General features: G+C 34.3%; 1 protein-coding gene across 5 annotated transcripts in view; it reads right to left on the bottom strand.

Annotated features, from left to right (window-relative positions):
• Epha7 (EPH receptor A7) overlaps positions 1-23,538 on the bottom strand; it is a 152,980-nt gene that overhangs the window by 126,465 nt on the left and 2,977 nt on the right. For all 5 annotated transcript variants that reach the window (XM_005361932.2, XM_005361933.2, XM_005361934.1 and 2 more), the window contains exons 2-3: positions 22,055-22,119; positions 18,000-18,669 (exon numbers count right to left, since the gene is read on the bottom strand). In XM_005361932.2, the coding sequence (XP_005361989.1) occupies positions 18,000-18,669; positions 22,055-22,119 (735 nt within the window). The remainder of the gene's footprint in view (positions 1-17,999; positions 18,670-22,054; positions 22,120-23,538) is intronic.

Below are 23,538 nucleotides of genomic sequence, written 5' to 3'. Positions count from 1 at the left end.
TCTCTCTCTGTCTCTCTCCACATGCCCTCTGCCATATCTCTAGTTCTAGGTATTGATCTACGATAGCACTAATCAAGAACTCTACCACAATCTATATTCCCAGCCCTATGCCTAGGGGACATAAAGTTTTTGATGACATAAATTTTCTAGGTGAAAATTTAAAAATAAAATTTAAAAAGATAAATTAAATGTTAGCTTACTTCAATTATTGTACAAAAAATATAAAAAATTATTTAAAAGATACATGAAGACAAGCTATTGGAAATATTTTAATAGTTATATACATTAACTTTCTAAATAAATTTTAATAATCTTACTAGTTAGAATAAAATGGTATTTCTTAATAGATCATAATTACAATGAATTCCGACAAAGGTGCTTTGTTTCTGGTCTGAGCAAATTTAAAGACCCATGAAACACTAGGACCTGACTAGGAAGGCAGAGCTCATACAGAAGTTACAGAATTTGAAAGGTATTTTTATAACCTTGTATTGAGCCTTTTCAAAAATCCTAACCATCAGCTACTAAGGCAGCATGGCCGAATCCTAAAACACTGAGAAGCATTTCATGAGCATGGTGCCTTAGCAATCGTGAGTATTGTAGCAAAATGACTGTGACCGTAAGACGTGAATTACATTTGGACTTGGATTTCTTTTCCAAACAACACATCTAAGAAAAGACTAAGAAGCCCCTGGAGACGACAACGCGAGTTCAACAAAAATAATTTTGGAAATCTATCAGAATCTTTATGACACCAGTATATATTGATTTGCACTTTAAAAAACACAAAAGAACCAACCAAACACCCTTATAGAGGGCTACAGAACTGGAATGGACTAAAGGCAGTACAAGCTAAGGGCACAGAGCTGCACTGCACTTCAGCACAGCATGAAAAGATGCTGATTTTAACCCTCAATGTTACTCCTCTAAGAGAACATGTCATAAAAAACTGGTCCTTTACTTTTGTGAAATACCTGGCTAAACCCTTTAACTAGTGACCTCATGAGCAGCAAGTCTTAGCCAACATTTCTCTTTTCCCCTATTATGGAAGTCTTTTCTATGATACTTCTGAAGGAATTGAGAAAATGAATGTGAAATAGAAGCTAATATAAAAATGTATATACATACATAAACATACATAGGCAAACACACTTAAAATGGTTTAACCTGGACGATATTATCTATGCGCTCAAACAAAACCCCAGAGGTGAAGGTGCCTATCAGTTCTGTACTGCTGTGTTTATATATATCTGAGACTCTATACAAATTTAATGTCATCCAAAATTTTGGAAAATCAGTCTTCGTTACCAAATAATGACCATCGCTGCCATTAACAAAAACACTTGTTACTTCTTGTCTGGGTATGACTTCAAAACAGCATCTGTCGACTGAATTTACTCAATGTGCAGACAGCAACAAATAGAGTGAGTTGTATTTGTAAGTCTACAAATATAATATGTATGTATACATATATAAATCAATGAAAAATGGGGCTATGAATCTGAGAAAGAGCAAACTGGGGTGTGGGGGAGGGGCTCTGGGAGGAGTAAGAGAGTAGTGCTGCGATTAAATCATAATTTCAGAAATAAAAGAAGTGCTGAAGGAAGAGAACTCCTAGTCAAAGTACAAAAAAAAAAAACCAGCTGTAAAAGTCTACTCTGCTACACAAATGTAGGTCTCTACAAAGAAACAAAAACACAACTGGTAAATACTTTCCAGCATACACAACTAATGAGAAAGAAATATCAGAATCCAGAGAAATTACATTTTACTTTGAAGGGTGCTTCAACTGAGATGAATGTTCGGGGCTAAGAAAAAAAAAATTAACTTAAGAAGTCAGTAACCACATGTTTAGTAGCTTTCTCTGAGTAGGTTCAGGGGCACGAGGCGAGGAGGGCTGCCAGGAGCAAGCTGCATGATTGCATCTGATTATAGTTACTTGTCGAGAAAAAGCTGAGAGGAAAATAGCCGACTGATCAGACGCTGCCTTTTCAAGTCGGTAAAACAAAAAACATGTTCTCTCCTTTAATAAGTGCAAATAAACACAACTGATGAGGGGAACCAAGAACCAGTCCGTGGATTCCAAAATTTTACAAGTGTTTATTTGCCGTCCAAGCATGGTAGGTGTCAATGAGATGCAGTCCTGGAAATTCTTCTCACATAATCCACCGCGGAAGAAAATCATCTTCCCTGAATTAGAAACCCTGGTTGGTAATTTAACAGGAGTATTTATGTTAATTTAACATATTTTGCCTGAAAATTTCAAACTCCACTCATTCTTAGAAATCATTGTTCGATTTTTTTTTTATAAAGTCATCTTCCCACTTCTGCTGGTGGTGATGTCACCTAAAAAATAGAGCACCCATTCTACATTGTATAAAAGATATTTATGGTTGCTGCTATATCTTAACAGTCATTTTATAAGAACTTTTAAAATTATTAATGGAAATTCCTTCAGGATAAGAACACAAATATATATTATTAAAATATAATTTTCAATAAGAAAAATATGAAAAATTTTGATTCAGTCACAAAAGAAGTCTACAAGAGAGTAATAGGCAATATTAACTAGAAAATAAAGTGTGTACCTAATGCCTTAAAATCAATCAACAAAATATAGCCTTCTCATGTTCTCTAAGAGGAATAGCCTGTTTTTTATCGATAAGAATTCTGCTTTGCTCTGTTTGAATGTGACCTAGTAAAGCATAGTCATCTTCAAAGTGTTGAGCTTTTATTAGTTGAGACTGAATTCTGTCTCAGTAGCTAGGTATTGCATGTGCGGACAGAAGGAAACCAAGCAAGGCCTTACCCTGCAGCATGGTCAGGTTCTGTGTAAAATGTCATGATAAGAACATGAAAATACAGAAGCTGTAAGTTGTGTCAAAAAAAAAAATGTCAACTAAAGATATGGAGTAGCCGAAGGCTACATCATCACGATCTGATCAATACAATCAGTCAATCTTTCTCGCCTCCTTTACCTTCTCTTTTTTCTCCTTCTGCATACCACTCACGTCTTGACGTGTTCCATAGCACTACATCTCAAATGACACACAGGCTTAGGGTCAATGGCTGCCAGCTCCACTTACACTTGGCTGACAATTGGTCGGTATCAAAAGTAGAATCTTAGTTCCTCCACTAAACAGAGCAAGATTCTGACAGAAGTCTGCCAGGTAAGATGATGGATGATTTCTCTGGCTGACCTCCTCCCCGTGTGCCACAGTTTGCCTCTCTGTCTATCTCCAAAGCAAAATACCCTCCTGAGCTTCCCAGTGGCCTTCAGCTTCACTGGTGCTAACAGGTCCAGACCTTTCCATCAATGGGGTTATTTAGCTTTTAGACATGAGGTCTTGCCATTTTGGGCTAGCTAACTCTGGGCACAGATGTCTTTTTTTTTTTTAATTGCATCTTTATTGTCTTTAGAAAGGATGTAATCAGACAGGAAAAGATCAGACCAAGCAAAAAAAAAAAAAAAAATGCTGAATTGTGTATCTCAGTTTTCTAATGTCATTGTAATAAAATCAATGTCATTTATCTGTTGAAAGCAACCCTTGGATGGCCTCAGAACACCTTTCTAAATGGATAATCAAATTTTGAGTCACTTGGTGAGTTACCAATGTGCAAACTTTAATGAAGAACCATTTGGGATATGGAGAAAAAGCTTCAGTCATTTCATAGGAGTAGCAATCCACATTTCTATTTTAAAATGCACTTATTTGAGAAATATTCGACAAAATTTCTAGAACTCATTTTTGCTCCCTCCTACTTGATGAGCCTGTAACATATAGCCTTCCCAAACTCCCCACAAAATATCAACAATTTACAAAAAAAAGATCTAATTCTTAGTGAAGACGTTTGACAGGGCCAAAAGTTGCACTGAGATTCTGGCCATGAGCAATTTTAATATTGTGAGATTTGTTATTGAAAGGTGAATACTGTGAAGAGAATTCCATAACCACAAGTTCCAACATTCAAAAATTCAACTGCAAAGATTATGAGGAATTTTTGCAGATATATTTTGTGTAGCATGATTTGAAGAAATGATTATTTTAAATCATACATGTATTTGTAACTCCAATATTCCAGAAAATTAGTGTAATTATCAGGGCTTAACATAAGATATTTGCTAGTTAGCAAGTATATTCACATATAAATATGCTGATAATATAAAAATGACATAGGCTAATAAAAGAGGATTTTGCTAAAAATGATGAATGTACTAATACTAAGTCATGTTAAATCTTTTGTTAGGTTGCAGAAAAAATAATACCACCACTTTCCATTAAATGAAGCAAAGATATTAAACTTAGATTAAAAGATTCTAAAATTTCATGAATTTTATTTAAGCTCAGAAACTTAGCAAATTATTAATGAAAATTACCAATTAAAATTCTTAGAAACTTTATTCTATATCAACTATAACTACAAACTAAATTCTAAGTATGCTCACCGGGATCAAGCTGTCTATTCAAAAGAATACGGTTATTTAAAGAGTACTACAAGGGCATAATTTCTCTTAGTGTCACAGAGTGTATAAAGACTCACTATTTTTATTCTCTTAATTAAATAGTATTTCCTCTAGAAAATAAAGCTTTGTGTATGTATATGCATGTACATACTGCAACTGCAAATTTTCATTCAGAGTGGTCTTTCAATAAAATATAGTGAACAAATCAAATTTCTTCCTTAAAATGTGGGTCAAACACCAGAAACCTGTGCACCTAGAAACATTAAGTAGTGATTTCTCTAATTTGCGACTATGGTGCTAAAAAAAAAAAAAATTTAAATGTTGTGGATCAACTGAGATATTGATAGTACAAAAAAATTTAAAGAGAGGACAGTGAGATGATTAAATTCTCATCTTCAAATTTGGAACAGGGTGGTTGATTCTTTCCAAGTGACCAATGCAGTCTGCCAATCGTATTCTTACGAATATGTCCATCATTCAATGACAAGAGTCTATCAGATTCCACTTTGACTGGCAAGTGACAGTCAGTTATCTATTGGCATTAATGAATAATAAATAAAGGTGTCCTGTAGATTTATATGAATAGATATGTGCAATATGTCCAGTGCAGATTACCCATGTGCAAAAACTGACCTGATTTTTTCTTTCTTACACTTACTTCTTAGGAAATAAATGATAAGGATAAGAAGAGGAAGAGAGGAAGAATGAGAACAGGGAATGGAAGAAAAACTAAAGCAGTGACAATAAAGATCACGTGAAAAGTGAATGCTGGTTTACACCCAGATTTCATTTTTCAACAAGTGACTGAGTCCCAGCTTATATGAATTTAAACTAGCTATATTTACGGGCTCTTGAATATTTATGCTCTATTAACGGAATAACACTGTTTGCTGTCTATGCAGATGTATTTGACGGCAGGAACGCCTCAAAAAAATGAAAGATCAGAAGGAGCTGTGTCAGTGTTCCCACCTTGGCCCTTCTCACGCACTCACTCTCATTCTGCCTTTTCGGCAGGGGAAAGAAAAACCCTCCCAATTCCTCACTAAAGTCTTTTTTATTGTGAGCATCTATTTCTTTCTCAAATTTGAACACATGGTGGTTTGATGTTACAGCTTTTGAAAACAGAAGGCTCAGAGCGCTGCTGCTCAGGCACTCAGCTGCACATCCTGACGGGTACCTGACTGAAGATGTAGGCACTGAGCTTGCACGGAACAGCAGAACATCCCTGCTGTTACATAAGGGCCAAAAGCCTACCGTGCAGAGAACAGTGCTGTTCATTTCGTATCCTTATAAAACAGGCTAGAAGTCATGTAATAGGAGGCTTTCTTCATGCTGATATAATGGGTAATTTTTATTTGCCTTTATACTGTTTTGCTAAGGTTAATATCGTAAGGTCTTATAAAGAAATAATGGCAGTGATTTAAAGAGGTCATGGGTTTTATGAGAAACCCGAAGAAGTAAGCTCCTTTTCACAGTAGAAAGGCACAGTGCCTTGCATGATGGTACAAGACCATAATTCCAGGATTCGGGGAGCAGAGCCACTGCTATTTTGAAGTCAACCTCGGTGGAATGAAAAGACTCAATCTCAAGACAAAATGCATCGTTATCCTGAGCTCGGTGGTGGTTGCATGTGGATAGAACATAGAGAGCTCTGAGTTCAGTCTCTAGCATTTTAAAGAAAACATAAAAACAACTTGACAGACATAACACCACTAGATCAAATTTTGTAAAGTTAAGCAGTAAGGATTAATCAAGTTCAGTTACTTTATTTAAATACTAGCATGTCCAGCACTAGTTTATAATAAGCAAAATTACTGGCATAAAAGGAAAGCAGAAACTAAAATTCTGCCACATTTATAGGATACTTACATTCTACTAAATAAGGACACATAGCCACAGAGAAACCCTGTCTCGAAAAACCAAAATAAATAAATAAATAGATAGATAAATAAATAAATAAGGACACAATGAGGAAGGAAGGTGCACTCTTACTATTTGTATCCATTTAATAGATGGCGCACGCCTTTAATCCAGCACTCGGGAGGCAGAGGCAGGTGGATCTCTGGGAGTTCGAGGCCAGCCTGGTCTACAAGAGCTAGTTCCGGGACAGGCACCGAAGCTACAGTGAAACCCTGTGTTGAAAAACCAAAAAAAAAAAAAAAAAAAAAGATAGGAAAAGCCAGACCTGGTCATATACAGCTACAATTCTTAGAAGGCTGAGGCAGGAGAATCTCAAGTATAAAGCAAACCTGACATGGCAATCCCAGGCCAACCTCACGTATACAATGAGACCCCATCTCACAAAAACAAGAAACTAATGTTCTGTATATATCTATAGATACACATACATATGCACACATATACACACATATAATGGTAAAACATGTTTTTAGACATTTTAAACCATGTGATAGTGCAAGAAAATTAAAAGCAATTGCTAAAGTCTCTAAAGTACTGTAAAAGAACAGGCATGAACAAAACCAAAACTCAGCGGGAGGAGAGATATCAATGAGTATTCACTTTTTCTTAATTTAGAGTGAGGTATACTACAGATATGGATGGATATGCAGTGATGATCTGTACATACTGAATTAGCAAGGGTAATGTTATTTTATTGGGGTAAAATACTAATTGAAAAAGCAGAAACTAGAAAAACACAGAGGCCTGCACTTGACTTTACACAAAATCAATGTTACAAACTAAAAACTTCAGGAAAGGAGTGGGCTATGTATGCATATTGCATATAGGTTAAATTTTGTTTGCAAACCAAAACTAACTGTCTACGTGGACAATTTTGAGAAATAGATGCTGTCGGTTTTAAGAAAGAGATTTTTCAAATGCCAAATTGCCCTTCTGCCCTGACAAAGCTGAGGGGTAAGGTCTGAAGGCTTTGCAGAGGCTGTCCATGCAGTGTGAATGCCATGATGAATGGCAATGACTTCTGCCCAATGCCTAGGTAACTGATCCTATAAGAGATACCCACTGATTTTACTTCAGAATGCATGTCCATCCAACAGACGTGATGATAAAGATGCGCTAATCGTCAGTATTGTTCTCTCCTGATCAAACACTGAGGAAACTGGAAGGTTATATAAGCCCGAATTCACGTTCCCTTTTATCCAAGAACAAAGCAGCCCTGATCTGTTACATATATCCTATGAAATCTTAAGTATCTGCTAGAAAATGAAGAAAACATTTATTTTACAAACTTTCAGCCTGGCAGTTTATATCACTGAGGTAGTTTTATTTTGATTTGCTTTTAAAACATCTAATACTTCAAGCTTATGCCATAGGAGTATTTTTTTCCTATTTCTTTGTGATTGGTAATTATGATTTCCACAGAGAAAAAAATACATAACTCTTTGGTACTTGTAAATTAACGAATCAGTGCATAACAATTTAGACATCTAAAAATGAGGCAAGAGGAAAAATCTTTTCCTTTAGTTCCATTATTATGTTCAGCAATGCTTTTATTTTGCTCTTAGTGTGGTGCAAGTGAGCTATGTAGCTCTGTGTATGTATGTAAGGCTATGTGGGCGGGGGGGTGAGAGCGTGTGCACACGCGGGCATGTGCATTTATGGCAGTACACATTTATGAATTGTGTATTCATTAAGTAAGTTTAAACAGAAAAAGAAATTCAACTTTGCATTTGGAACGCTTTTCAATAAAATGCTAACTCTATGCATGAGGATTTGACTTGTTCTATTTGCCAATATATTCTTTTAATATATTGCTAATGATCTTCAGGGCAGACAGTCCAAGAATTTATTATTCTAATTGTCTTGTAAAATACTATGCCACCAGAGTATGAGATATCTGTTAAAATGCATTTTATTTGAGAGAGTAAAGGGTATATCTTCTCTCATAATTCGTTTCAAGGAGGCAGACGACCTTCGCAAAATGGCATTCGACTTAGACAAGCTAGGAAATGTTCGTTATTTCATCTTGTTAAAAGTAGAAGACACAAAGAAATATTTAAAGAATCCATTAGGTTTATTTGTTTAACCCAGCTATTAGTTTAAATTAATGTCATTAACATCATTAGGTGTAATTGTCTACATGGGAAGTGGTTCAGTTAATAACAGTAAACTGCTATTTAAATAAACAGAGAACAGTTAAAGCACTAGGAATTTACCTAGCTTGCCTAATATTTCATCTATTTTCTCAGAACAAGCATTTATTTTATCCCCTAACTGACAGGAATATATTCTTTCAAGACATTATACCCTTCAACAAGTAACCACTTCTACACTATTTTTTCTCCTATTCTCTGTTTACAAAAAAATATCTTACAAGGTAGAATAAGCTACAATAATAGATTTTCATTACTCAACTTCAATAATAAATACAGCTGTGTAGCTAAATATTATACCCAATCAACTCTTGTACTTCAGGGTCAAAATACTGTAGGTTCCTTTCCTCAGATTTAGATATTTTACAAAGCCAAGGGAAACAAAAACACCTTGCAATTTATCGTTTATGGTTCCAGAGCAGCGCTGGACTGAGGGTCAAATCGCTACGGGTGAGGGATGAAAGTAAGAGCTAATTAGATGATACATTAAGCAGAATATAGCACACTATGGGTCCTTTCATAGCTGCTGTAATTTTTAAGACATTAGCACTGATATGTAATATCGTCATCAACAGTAAATTATTTAAATGCCCAAACAAAATTGTTTCCTAGAAAATGCTGATAATTGAAATTATGTCTATAATATACCTAAGTTTTAACAATTTTTATCACAGATTAGAAATAAAAATGTCTATAGACTATTAATTTGAACTAAATTCAAGGTTGAATTGTTTTTATTATTAGTTCAGTAGTTCTCAACCTTCTTAAATCTTCAACGCTTTAATACAGTTCCTCATGCTGTGGTGACCCCCAACCATAAAATTATTTTTGCTGTTATTTCATAACTGTAATTTTGCTACTATTGTTATTGTAATACAGTTATCTGATATTCAGGATATCTGATATGTGGTCCCTGTTTAAGGGTTATTTGATCCCAAAGGGGTTGCAACCCACAGACTGAGAAACACTTCACTAGATTTAAAATATAATATCTATAGGCATGAAGCTGAAGAAATAGCTCAGTGGTTAAGAGCACAGCCTGCTCTTCCAGAGGACTTACGTTCAGTTCCCAAATAAGTCAAGAGGTTCACATCCACTCGTATCTCCTACTTCTATAGATACAAAGCCCCTTGACCACCGAGGCAACTGCATTCATATCCATATACCCACATACGGAAACACACACAAATATACCACAGACAGACAGACACAGATACACGCACATTTAAAATGAAAATAAATATTTTATTTTAATTTATATGTGTAAAAATATCTGCTTTTCCAATATTAACTTACAAGAATATGATAGGACAGATGTCCAGCCTATAAGTCTAATTTTTGTAAGATGTTTTGTAGTTGATGTACTAATTTAAATAGATTTGTTCTGAAATTTCCTTCTCTGATTGATGCATTATAACCATAAAAAAACTAAAGATTATATAGTTGTGTAAAATTTATCATAAAAATATTATTGACACAGAATAGCTGTCAAACAGAAATCATTAGCAAGAAATTATTTTATAGGAGAGTTATAATTATCTTACAGATAAAGGCTTGGACTTGTAAAGGAAACAGAAGATCACTGATTTATATTATGACACTGCCTGTCAGAAATTCATGCCAATTTAAACTGCTACTAGAAATATAAAAGAATATCACATATTTGTTAGGACTAGTTTAATCTAAAATGTTTAAAATTATACGCTAAATGCACAAATTACTAAAACCTGACACAGAGATATTAACTCCATATTCTCTTCTTCCTTTCGTTACATTCCATTTTATTTATTTCTATTCTTCTCCTTATTGAAAAATTAAATTTCAAGGTACTATGAATACAGAGATGACTGAAGATAAGTAAAAACCTGAATAGTTTGAAATAACACCTACATTATTCTACCTTGAAATTGTGACATGAGTGTAATTTTATGTATTGTAATATTTATCCGTGTCTCTGGATAAACACAGACAACAACTGCTTTTACCAGAAAGTAGCCAGAGACCACAGAGATACTTATTCCATATCTGTGTTTTGTTTATTTTTAAATGTATTAGACAAGTATCATAGGTTTCTGAAGGTACAGAATTTAAAATTTAAAAAAGTATGAGGTGATACGAGAATAAAATCGAGCAATATTATGACGTAATAGGGGTTATAGATATCTTCCCTTTTCCAGGGATCACCACATTCATTCTAGATTTTATTTCTTTTTGTTGCTTTTTATTCAAGCTCATATTTTAAAGATATAAATTGAAAGTAAAGATTCTAGCCTTAGAACATTCCTCAGTCTCAGCACACAATAACTATAAACACACTTCAGACCTTAGCACAGAAAAAGTCACGCAGGCTGGGAGAGACCCTTCCTTCTCAGAGGGTTGGTAACAGAGAGGAGACCAAGCCTCTATTTCATGAGAAGGAAGAGATGAGGAGGCTGAGAAGAAAGACACAGAAGGAGTGGGAAAATGAACGGAATAGTGATCAGCTGTTTCTCAGAGGAACGGCTTCCTCAGGTGTGGGGCACATTACCTTCTGGGTTCCTCATCCCTCCCCTGCCAGGAGAGAAAGGAGAGCACGTGAAAAAAAGCAGGGTCCAGTAAGGGGTAGGGTACAAACTACTGTCAGAAGTCATCCAGGAGGACCTCAGAAGGAGCCGCAGTGCTTTACCAAGGATGAACGGGACGTCAGCAGTAGGTCAGTCAGGTCACAGAAGTAGCAATGAGAACTGCATTTGTTTTTAATATCAGATATTATTAAATAATGGGACAGTGCAGAAAAAAAAAGCAGACCAATGTTTAAAGCTGTGTAAACCAGTATCAGGCAGAGGGAGGGAGGCAGGACTTCAACAATAATAAATATGCACTGAAATTTCATTAAAAAAAAAAACCTGCCATGGTTAAGATGAAAGGATTTAAGTGCCAGTCTGAAAAATAGGATTTTTCTGTAGGCTTAGGAGCATGAAGTGTCTAAACAATAAAGGAATACTGTGTATCAGTACTTCACACAGACTGCCGTTTAAAGAACTGGAATAAAAGGAGAAAGAGAGCGAGAGATGAAAAATAATTGGACTGCACAGTGTGCTTAGGAAAACAGACACAAATACTTTGAAACTGTCATAATGCGAGAAAACGGTCAGGTTTCTATCCCCTCTCCAAATATTCTGAAAGTCAATTAACGTGATTCTGCAACTGATCAAACTGATATGGCCCTCCGTAATTACTCGGGTACTCTGGGGATTCTGAAGACTGAGCAACCTGATTAAAGAGCGGCCTTCCACTCTCTGTGACAGTGGGTACTTATCCCAGGCTCGCCATGATCCTGCTGCTTTACATCACAGAAGTGTGCGAGCGAGCAGGATTGCTCAGCGGGTAAGGACACTCGGCCCCAAGCCTGCTGGTCTGAGGTCCATCTCCTAAGTGGTACCATAGAAGGAGAAGTCTGACCCCTGGACAATGTCCTCTGATCCCACATGGACAGTGGTACAGACATGAACACACACCCAGAGGTGCGCAAAATAAAAAAGTAAAATGGATAGCCACATCATGGCCATGCATGAGGTAAAACATATATTATTATAGCAGCTTGCTATTATCTCAGTTATACTTTTCTGCTCTTTGCATTAGGTAATAGTATCTATCTACTGGGCTGAATGATTTGGTGACATTTCTCAACATTATTGAATTGGTCCATGCAAATTGCTGACTAAAAATTAAAGAAACAAAATCGATGAGCTGTTATACCAAAAGCCCCAAATCTCTGTCCTTTTGCACCTTTTAAAATATACTTGCCATTTACCAGCGTGTATCATTTATGCAGAACCTAATGGCAATTTAAGACCACATATTGAAGACACAATTTAAGTTAGCCTTGTGATTACCTATATATCATAATTATTTATATTATAATTAAGTATACTAATTATAATATATTAAAGCTAAAATTCTAGATATCTTTAAAGCAGAGAGAATAAAATATCACCCCAAATTCCTACACTAAATCTAAATCATAGTTTTAGTTTCGTCTATTTCTCCCTAAATATGTATATAAAAATTATTACAATTCAAAATTGTTAAAAAAGACAGTTCAGACATTTTGTGCAAAATCACTGATATTATAATATCTAAGTTCAACTGCAGTGTTAACTCTTAACTTTGAGCACTCAAGTTACTACTAATATTTCAGATACATTTCTGGATGGAAAATGGCTGAGTATGAGTTATTTTATTTTATTTTATTTGAGCACTCAAGTTACTACTAATATTTCAGATACATTTCTGGATGGAAAATGGCTGAGTATGAGTTATTTTATTTTATTTCAATGCTCTCTTGTGTGTTACATGAGGTAGAAAGCTAGGTAAAAAGATAATTCACTGGCTGTGGCTTGCACAATATATTTTCACTCATTTATTTCCATAGTTTTTTTACCTATAATACATCATACTGCATTATTAATAATAAGATAATATTACATATTCATTGATTATTTTTTATGTCCCAGATACTATTCTTAGGGTTTAACGTGCGTTATTTCATTCAATTCTAATAAGACCCCTATGAGGGAAGTACTATTTTTATTAGCCCCATTTAAACTTAAGGAAATTAAGGTTTAGAATGCCCTACTTTAAGTACCTGGTAAGGCGTGTATCCAGAATTTCAAAATTCTACAATTTCTACATCACAGCAATTTACATTGTAATACAGAGTATATTTCTCTTAATATTTCTTTAGCAATACAATACATTTCAAAGACTAATTGGCGATCATGGAATTTGATGTTACAAATCATATGCTCCTTGTCTGTGAAAGTAAAGCATGGTTTCATAACTGCAAGCAAGAAGAAAATTTTAAACAGTTAATGCTTTTAAGTCAAATGGATGTTTTAGTTCCAGGATGGTAGACGTTAAAAGTTTATAAATCATATTTCACTAAAATGGTATCTCTATTAACTTGTCAAATGAAAATAATAGGATACAGATGGGAAGAAAACCATTTTAATCAAAACTATAAATCTATCATTTGAATTTGTATTTTAAATAATCTTGAGGAAATTCCTAATTTTTTTCTTTTCAGAAAATGCAATTAAGCAATAGAAACATAGCAAGCAAATCACATTTCTATATTGTCACCATGTGTTTTTACAGTTCTGATGATATCAACTCTACGCTTCAAGCCAGAAAGAACATTTTGAAAGCAAAAAGATAGGACTTTGGGGCCAGATAATTATTCAAATATCTTCAATAAAATAAAATGTGATTAGTTGTGCAGCAGCTCAAAACTATACACTGAAGTCCAGAACAGACTTTAGGGAAACATGTTGTATAGTTGAGGAAAGACAAAAGAAAAATAAAGACGCATACAAAGTAAAGATACAAGCTCTCTAACCTTACTGCCTTAGTATCTCTGAGATTCGGAGTCTCAGGAAAGTTCAAATAGCTACATGAGAAAATGAAGGACCAAGATTGTTCGACATCTACTGCAAATTACCCACAGCAATCTATGATGAAACTCAGCTACACATGTGCAAAATCACACAAAAGTCTAAAAATGCAAAAATAATTCAGGATGCAATTTTACCAATCTTCTCACATATTTTGTAAAATATAATAATCTGTACGATTTTTAAAAGGCTCTCTTCCTGACACAGAAAAACCAATATATTTGTTAGTTTTCATTCAAGCTGCAATTTAAAGACAAATTTTCAAAATGTAAAATTGACAAGAAAGCTTTATAAATTAGAACTACATATTTTAAAGCAGTTGCAAAATTCTACTTGAAAACAGTTACTTAATTGTTAGAATTTCTTCATGTATTCATAGACAATTATTGTGGAAGTTCTTCATGTATTCATAGATTGAAGAAACGTGTGGCTTTAGAAAAAAGAATTACTTTCTTCGAGGTCATGAAACGGGCTTTTAAAGCAATTAATAAAAATCATGACCAGTTTGCACACTTACTCACTTTTCACATTGTCCTCCACTAAGCTAGACAGCACCCAGATAAACTAGGTTTTAAGTGGCTAATCAGTCACATTTGGCTAGGGACAGACCAGCATCTCCTCTCAAGACATCAGTGTTCCTCAATACGGGACTGGATTTGTTTTCCAATTCTTAACAGGATCATTGAGAGGGAACAGGAGGAATATTATAAAGGCAGGCCTGGATCAAATCCAGAGCCAGGCGCCCTCATAGCCATGCGTTGGAACTTTGCCAAGGAGCAGAGTGTTTCCACAAATGAGCATAGTTCCTTCCTCAAGTATATCACCAATTCATAAAAATCTAAGAAAGACTTGTCCTGAACGATGTCACTGGTTTAGAATGAGGCAAATATAAGGATACGGAGAAGTATCTTAACTTCTTTGGGCTTTCAGGAATGAATGAATGCCTACTGCCAATAAACAATTCCACCCATAAAATGGCAGGACTCTGTGCAGATGAAGGTGGAGGGAATTTACTTTAGTTTTAGGTAACACGGTGTAGTTCACAGATGACAGTAATTTTGGTTTCCAATTTTAGTACTAATTCCTTAAAACCAAATAATTATTTATAATAGCACCATGGTTAGCAGAATGATTCTGCTCATTTGGAACAAACTGCAGCCTTTTCTTATGGCAAATATATCTATAAACTATAGTTAAAGATATTTGTATTCGGTTCTCTGTATAAATGTGTACAACTCAAACATTTCCTGTGAAATGACAGAAAATTAAACAAAAATTGTAACTGTGATTTTCATGTAAAAAAAACTTTACTTCCTAGTCTTTTATCAAATTTAATTGTGACCTTTTACACAATATGCATTTCCGCTTTGCTTCTTCTTCCCCATGTATAATAGTGCAAAATTGAAAATTTTCTCTCACATCAATTAAGTTATTAGCATTAGCTTTTGCCTTACAGAAAAAAATACACTGCTGCTGTCAAAACATTTAAATAGCTGGTACAGTTGGACTCAACATTGTTTCAAGAACTATTGCTAACTCCTACTGGATAAAAAAACTGTCTTTCCTCTGATTACTTCATTGGGGAAATATTATATTTATCCAGGAAGATTCCATTCTGCCATGGAAGGATGGGAAATGTTGTATCATTTTCCTGGTTCACATGTGTGGAATCCTAAAGATTTTCTAATTGACTACTCTCATGAGAAATGAAGGAGAAAAGCGATGGTAGGGGCATCAGAGAACTCGGTGTTTGCTAATGGGACCTTCATCTACAGAAGTTCTTTTTGTTTGTTCAGAGTTTACAGTGTTATCTACAGTGCAGATAATAATTGAGTGCTGGGGAAGGACTACTTTATATCTGTCCTGGCAATCCACATCACGGACTTAGCTCTTCAAACAAGGCTGAACAACATAAGCGCCCAGCTTTATCAACCAAAACGTGTGTCTAATAAGAGTACAATGTGAGTCATAAATGTAAGTTTAGTATATCACCTAGCTGTGTCAAAAGGAGAGAAATAGATATTTAAGGTTATTATTATTATTATTATTATTATTTGCTTTAAAAGCCAAAGGCATCATTGCATCTCATTGCAAACTGGCCTCATTGTCAACTTCCTGCCTCTGCCCCGAGTACATGAATAACAGCCATGCACACCTACACCTTGCTTAACATTTATATAGGTTTCGTGCAATACTAAATTTAACCCAATACACCTAACTTTAAATTATTATTTCAGATTATATTGAATATTGATAATTTCTAATTGTATATGTCTTCTTTTATTCTTTTGAAATGCAATTTCTACTTCTAGCAGGTCTCAAATTAGGATGGCCATTATTTTAAAGCCAAAGGATCATAATGTAACTAAACAAATTATCGGAAATATAAATTTTCTCCAAAGCCACAGAGAAACCCTGTCTCGAAAAAAAAAAAAAAAGAAATATAAATTTTGATTTTATTTTTTTGTCTGCCTACCTGTTTGTTTTGAGACAAGGATTTATCAGGGAGCTGGCTGACCAAGAATTTACTATGTAGACCAGGCTAACCTTGAACTTGAGTATTCATCTGCCTGGAGGCAGAACACTGGGATTAGAGGTGTATTTTTGCACTCTTTATTTCATATATCTAAATATTTTTAAATTATTATTTATTCTTTAAATATTCTTATAAAATGGGGGGTGATATAATTCAGATATGGTATGGGCAACTTGTTACTATGTGGAAAACATTTAAGATCAACAATGAAAATAGTATTTGTTAGGATTCTTCTTGCTTTGTGGAGAAAATTACAAAAGTAATGTTGTTAAAAAATGTAGGCCCAAAAATCAGAATATGTTAAGTCTGAATCTAGACTACTAACACAGGTATTATTAGTGCAATGGCAAGTGACCTATTTGCTTCTCAGAGTCCCATTTTCACTGTGTAAAATAGACAGGACAGCGAATCTATCTCAAAAACCAAGCTAATACAAAAAAAAGACAAGGATGAGTACCTAGAACAGCTAGAAGAAAACATAGTTACAACAATCATGATGCGCAGCTGTCTTTCACCTAACTAGTTTTTGTAAGCATTTAAATTATGCTGCCAACTTAGCAGTTTAAGGAATATGTGAAAGTCATTCTATAGACTATATTATGCTTTGTAAATTAATACTAACATACGTAATATAACCTTGCATATTTTTTCAGGACCTAAACTGGAAAAGTTTAAACACATGCTGCTGTGTCAAATTTTAAAAAAATTCTAATATTTAATCACGTTAATTAAGAGAAAATTGATTTTTAAAAATATAAGAAAAGGATTCTTGAAAATATACACTATTGTCCAAAAACAAATATGAACAACTTAATTACTGTATTGTGCCAACTCAGACTTTACTTCAGACCTTTTGTACAAAAATATGATCCACTGTGGCCTGACTTACCAGAAGAGCACCCATTGTATTCTTTAGTCCAGAAAAGAATTACATCATTGGCAAAAGAAACTACAGAGATGGATAACATGAAATGGTGCTTTCACATCAAAATTCCTGTATTCATGAATGGTAATTTTAAATATCTGTGCTCTATTTGTTAATACTTGACCACTTATAGGGCTCCTCTTTGTAAGCTGCTGTTCCTTATACTTTGTGCTAACCGAAGGCTCAGAGGATCAGGGCTTAGAAGCTGGAAGAATCCTATCTCATTAAGGCCCTATGGGCATGCCCTCGGTCTTCACTGGCTAAAGTCCACTTCACTGATTGTTTCTTTTAAACCTTACAGCCCAGTGTGCAACAGCTTCCTTCCATATTACCAAACATGTTTAACAAGGCAAGCAAAATTTATTCACAATTGTTATCATCACCAATAGTTATTGTATATCAACAGAGAAGATACTACTATACATAGCTGTAGTATTTAATAGTGACTTTTAAGATAAAATGAACTGGGTAATTAGCATAAAAGATTTACTTTTTTGAGTATTCGTTATTATATAAAATATCTGATAACTAAAAACTTCAAATTAAAATAACAAATATTACTTACGTTCACATGTGTCCCCTTTTTGCTGATAGCCTGCTTTGCAGATACATTTTCCAATGGGTACTAACCACTCTCCTTCCGCACTGCAATGCATCCTGGGTGAATTTTCTGCCTCTTCCTCGGCACTGCTGACACATGTCCCACGAACCTCAACTAAGGAGGAAAATTCTGAACCAGTCACTGTATCTGGAAAGACAGCTAAGTTCTCAATAATGGACCAGCACTTCTTGTAGTATACTTTGACAGAAACCAATGCTATGCAAGCCCCTACATCCTGAAAGGCAAGATAGAATCCCTTTTTGGACAAAGGTCCAATCTCTCTCACCTCAGTGTTCAGCTTCATCTTTCTTTCACCAAGGTCACCTTGTGTAAAACTCTCATCTGCAGCAATGGTGTCTATTTTTACGTAAAGGTTTTCTCTGATATTCCTCCCGGTGTCGTAGTCTGTTTCATAATAGTACAAATTAAAGGTTTCCTTGCAAGTTCCCAGTACTCCGGGAAGACTATTACAATCCCTCAAGGTGAATTTCAATTCTACAAAAATCCTTTGTGCGTTGCCTTTGGAAATCCAGTTAGTCCGCAGCCAGTTGTTCTGGTTGGGCTCCATGACCTGGCACACCTGATATGTTCTTATCGGAGTGTAGTTCTCATCCAAACCACTAATTTCTTCCCACTGTAAATTTTTTTTTTAAAAAAAAGGCGAGAGGGGGTTCATTAGTCTTTCAGCAAAAATTAAAATTAAAAAATGACATCATAGTTTTGAAATAATATGAAGAACAATGACAGCACCACAAGTATGCGTCCCTGAAGTCAGAGATGGTAGGATTCCCCTTCTGCAGTATTTTAGTTAACAGAGCATCGTTTGCGTTTGAACAAAGAATGAAAATTTAATTCTTTCACATCTGCTGTGAGCGTTCTAGTATCTCTTTTCATGTTTAAGTGTTTAGTCTCTGGTGAGACTCCAATTTTAACAGGCTAAGGCTAATAGTTATTAACATTACTCCTCAAAGTGTATGGATGCTTGTCAAAATTCCTGATAACTCAGTTGACAATTTAAATGTTTGCTTTATTCTTAAGTTCAAAGATGCCTACAAACATTGTAACAAGATTCCAAAAATCCTGGAACGTGAAGACATTATACAATGTGTTGCAAAGTATAATATGTAATATCCTGCAATCTTTTGAAAAAGAAGCATTTTAAAGAGCTGCTTATTTTTCCAGCATCATATTTAAAATTGTACATAGAGCCATATATAATTACCAAGTAGTTTTGAAAGTAAAATTCACCCGTGCAAACAATTTATTTTCAGTGGACAACCAAATATGTTCGTCAAACTAGCAAGCTATGCATGAATTGTTTTTAAAGGCCCATTTATCTTTTGATACAATATATACTACAAGTGAATTCATTTATATTACTTCACCTAAAAAAGGGGGAGACAGTTCAACAACAAATTCAAAGATGATTGGACCATGTATATTACTTCCTGCTCATAGCGAACAAGTTCAGTATATCTAACAGCTTTGAAGGCTTCAGCAAAGGCTATTCATGGTCTCTCTTACTGTTGTCATAATTGCTCCTATAGTAACAAGGAAACTGTCATCTTTTCCAATTATAAATACCAGATAGAAATTATTGTGTATTTTAGGTCTTAAGTCCTCCAGCAACTGATATTTAAACTGTTAATTCAAAAGATGTAGACAGGAAAATATGATGATATACATCTGTTAATGATTTGCACTTGTAAAACCTGATTAAAGTATCAATTGACTTACAACCACTGCATAATGTTGGCATGTATTTTTAAAATCATTCGTATAAAATTAAAAGGGCCGATGAACTGCAGAATGCTGCAACACAGAAATGTTTCATGAAAGAATTAGTTATGCTATATTTACTCAATTTTTACTATAACAGCCTAATATTGCCAAAGGTCCTGAAGCAGCAACGAGTTGAGCTTCATGTCATGTTTCTTGGCACACACTTTCACTGTGTAACACTGTGTATATATATCCCATTTGTTTCTTGAGTAAGCTGTTTATATGCTATTTTATGTAACCAAGGCAAATATCTCAAATTCCTCCACTGGTAGTTAGATTTGTGTCTCTTAAGCGGAGTGAAGTTATGAAAAGAAGGATAAACAGTTATAGTGTCAAGCAAAAAGCAAAAGCTCCAAAGCGAAATGTGCCCTTCTGATCAACTTCAGCTTGGGGAAATCAAGACTGACTATTCTAGAAGACTAATCTGAAGATTTCCCACATTTGATCTTAAGAGTAATTATGTCATTCCAGACATGATAAATAAATTATCCATGAAATAGATGCTTTTCACGAAAGCAAACAGTCTCACTATTTGATATTTTTATGTCACTGTTTTATTAGACACTTTTTAAGACCGAAAGCATTTCACAGATGACACACACTATTGGTACAGATGTCTCAATTCAGACAGTGAATTTTATAAATATTATAAAGTAATTTTTATAAAGTGATAAAAAATAGTTTCTCATCACTTGGCAACAATATCGTTCTTCGAAAGCACATGTGAACAAATCTGTGTCATATAAAGAAAATGCAGTGGATCATATTTTTTTACACAAGCTATTGATTCTCACACATATATATAGTTAAGCTTTAACTCAAGATTCTCTGGACTGATGAAATGCCCATCTGAGTCCAAGATAACATTGGCAGTCATAATTTATCATGTTGTGGATTGCACGGATGAAGTGCTGCAATCCTTTATCAGTCTACTTCTTCTCAGAGATAAAACCATCTTCTCTATCTATTTATTTTAATTGATAGATGTTAGAAAATGGGTTGCATCTGTCATTGGCAAGACTGGTATTTTTTTTTAAACCATGAATGTCTTTCTACAATGTATACTTTTTAAGGAAAACAATTTCACATAGAAGGAAGCACCTTTTTTTTTTACAGTGAACAAATTTATGAATTTGTCACTTTCCCATAATTTCCTATGGCCAATAAAAATAACTACAATATGAGCTCAGAGAAACTTTGCAAATTTTAATTTAACAAAAACTCTCAAAACTTAAAGTATGCTTAAAATTTCTCATTTTACTATTAAATGAGAAGTTCTCCAAGTGAATTTTCTGTTCGTGATATGTTGATTCTATGATTTTGTTCTTCTGCTTTCATTCTCATTGTAAGAACCAGTTGAAAGTGTGTATATCTTCATTGATATTTCATGCCCCTTAAACCCCAGATTTCCTCATGCCTTAACGATAAACTTAAGTTACAATGGAGGTTTTTTTTTCTTTTCTCAGAGTCCACTTGCTCTATCAAATGAAAAGTTGGTCCTATCTCACCATCAGAAATGACACATAAAGATATCATCAAACTAAATTTGAGAAATGTAACTTTCGGAATACATGAAAAATTATTTAAAAAAACATTTAAGGTTCTACTCATACTTGGACAGGCTAATTTTATATTCAGTCACATTTGCTGAAGCTGAATTTTGCTGTAATATAGATATATTTCTGTCATCACGTTTGATTAATAACAGCAGATAGCACAACACAAACGTTAAGAATCTAACACTGTGCAGCAAATCTTACATCTTGATATTGTCTTACAGTTTCGTTACCCTCTGGAGTCTCCTTTGGGCAATGTTAGAACTATTTTTAAAGGATGAAAACAGGTTTCATACTGTTTTAAAGAATTACAGACTCTACCTAGTGATTATTACACAGAAGCATAAGGCAACTGCAGAGGCTTAAGTGAGTTTGTGAAAAGAATGTTCTCTGCAATTAGTTAGCATTTATAACCTGAACACACAGGCATGATTGATGCCACTCACAATAAGAACTCAAAGACTTGGGTTTGGGTTATTTTTTTTTCCATTTCCCAAAGTTTTAAGTATACTTCCCATATTCTGAGAATCCAATATCTGAGGAGAAGACAAAACACTGAACAATATATTGAAGTTTTAAACGTTTTAAATGTATGAATGTGAACAGTTTCCCTAAGGGGAAGCTCCTGTTTCTTACTCTAAACAGATATGATATTGTATATTGTATGAGAGATGTACCTACCCCACTGGGTGGAGAGGAAATCCATTCCAATTCTGTTTGCTGTGCTTTAGAGTCCAGTAAGAGTACTGAAAAAGAAAGTTGAATTCCCGAATGTTACAAGGAAATTTTAAACACATCTCTAAGCATTTTAGGATGAATCTAATTTTTATTAAATTACTAAGTTATGACTTATGACGTTGATATAAATGAACGGTGCAATGAACATCCATATTATATAAGCATATTATACTTTTTGGAGGGGAGCATATTAAAATATCCATGCACTTGATATCCTTCAATTAAAATGTGAAGTAAATTTTCAGCGAAATACTAACATGAAAGCGTGTGTAAGAAGTTAAAATCAGATAATGTGACTGTGTAGTAATAACATACAATAGCTTTGGAAGTCAGTGAGTTCCCACCATTTCGCAAGATATACCAACATGAACATAATAAAATAGAATCCCAACAGCATTTTTCAGCCAGGCTCTACTTTTTAATACTCTGCTAGCAATATTTCCTAGCATCTCTTGACAATTGGAGTTTAACATTTAAAGAAGAAAGAGCTGCCATTGCTTTGTCTTCTACCAAAGTGAATATAAAAAGGCTTAATCCATGTTAAACAATGTTTCTATGAGAAAGAAGTCCCTGTTACCTGCAGCTTCTGTTTTTGTGCTAGTCAAGCACCAGCTTTCATACAAGTCTTTAACAACTGGAAATATTTCCACATACTGGCTATTTTCTGGGCAGCTTTAACTCTGAACTGACTTCTACAAACAACTGTATTCCATCTCTAAACTATCAAAAAGCATAATCAATATTTATGAAAAGTGTGATTAAAGTATTAGTATTAATGTAAAAAATTCATTAGACTTGTATCTGTTTGGACACATTATCCTTTCAGTTGGAGATGTTGTTGCTTGAAGATAATTATTCCTATAAAATGCTTGCTGATAAAACTGGTTTTAGAGCTACATAGCTTTGGTTCTTTAAAATAATATGCCTGACCTTAAAGCATTTGACTTATGATCTATTGGCACAAAAATCACTGTATTCTTTACATATAATTCATACATAAATGTTAATAATTACAGGAAAATGTTCACATTTTGACATGATAATATGTGAGTACATAAACGTCTTAATATCATCTCTAGTTTTAATAGGTGTGTGTTTTGAAAGGTAAAGGAAACAGCGTCCTGTTAGGAGAGCAAAGAAAAATCGACTCTCCGCTCAATTCCTTTACAGGACTCAGTGATCCCCAGTAACTAGAAACAGATAAGTACAAAGACGTTAGCCTGTACTGCTTGGTTTTAGTGTTTTACGTTTAAGACTGTCAAGGGTAAAGATCGACTCCTTTTAATTAAAAACAAGCGTAACTTATAAAATTTCAATTTATGTTTTAACTTGGAATACCAGGAAGTCTTTGGCTTAGTGTATTTACAAAAGAAGTAATTGTTAAAGGGTTTTTTTTTTCTTTTTCTTTTTCTTTTTTTTTTTTTTTT

The sequence above is a fragment of the Microtus ochrogaster genome, linkage group LG5 (genome assembly GCF_000317375.1).
Source record: "Microtus ochrogaster isolate Prairie Vole_2 linkage group LG5, MicOch1.0, whole genome shotgun sequence".
Taxonomy (NCBI): domain Eukaryota; kingdom Metazoa; phylum Chordata; class Mammalia; order Rodentia; family Cricetidae; genus Microtus; species Microtus ochrogaster.
The sequence above is the reverse complement of the archived record's forward strand: the minus strand, read 5'-3'. Positions and strand labels throughout refer to the sequence as shown.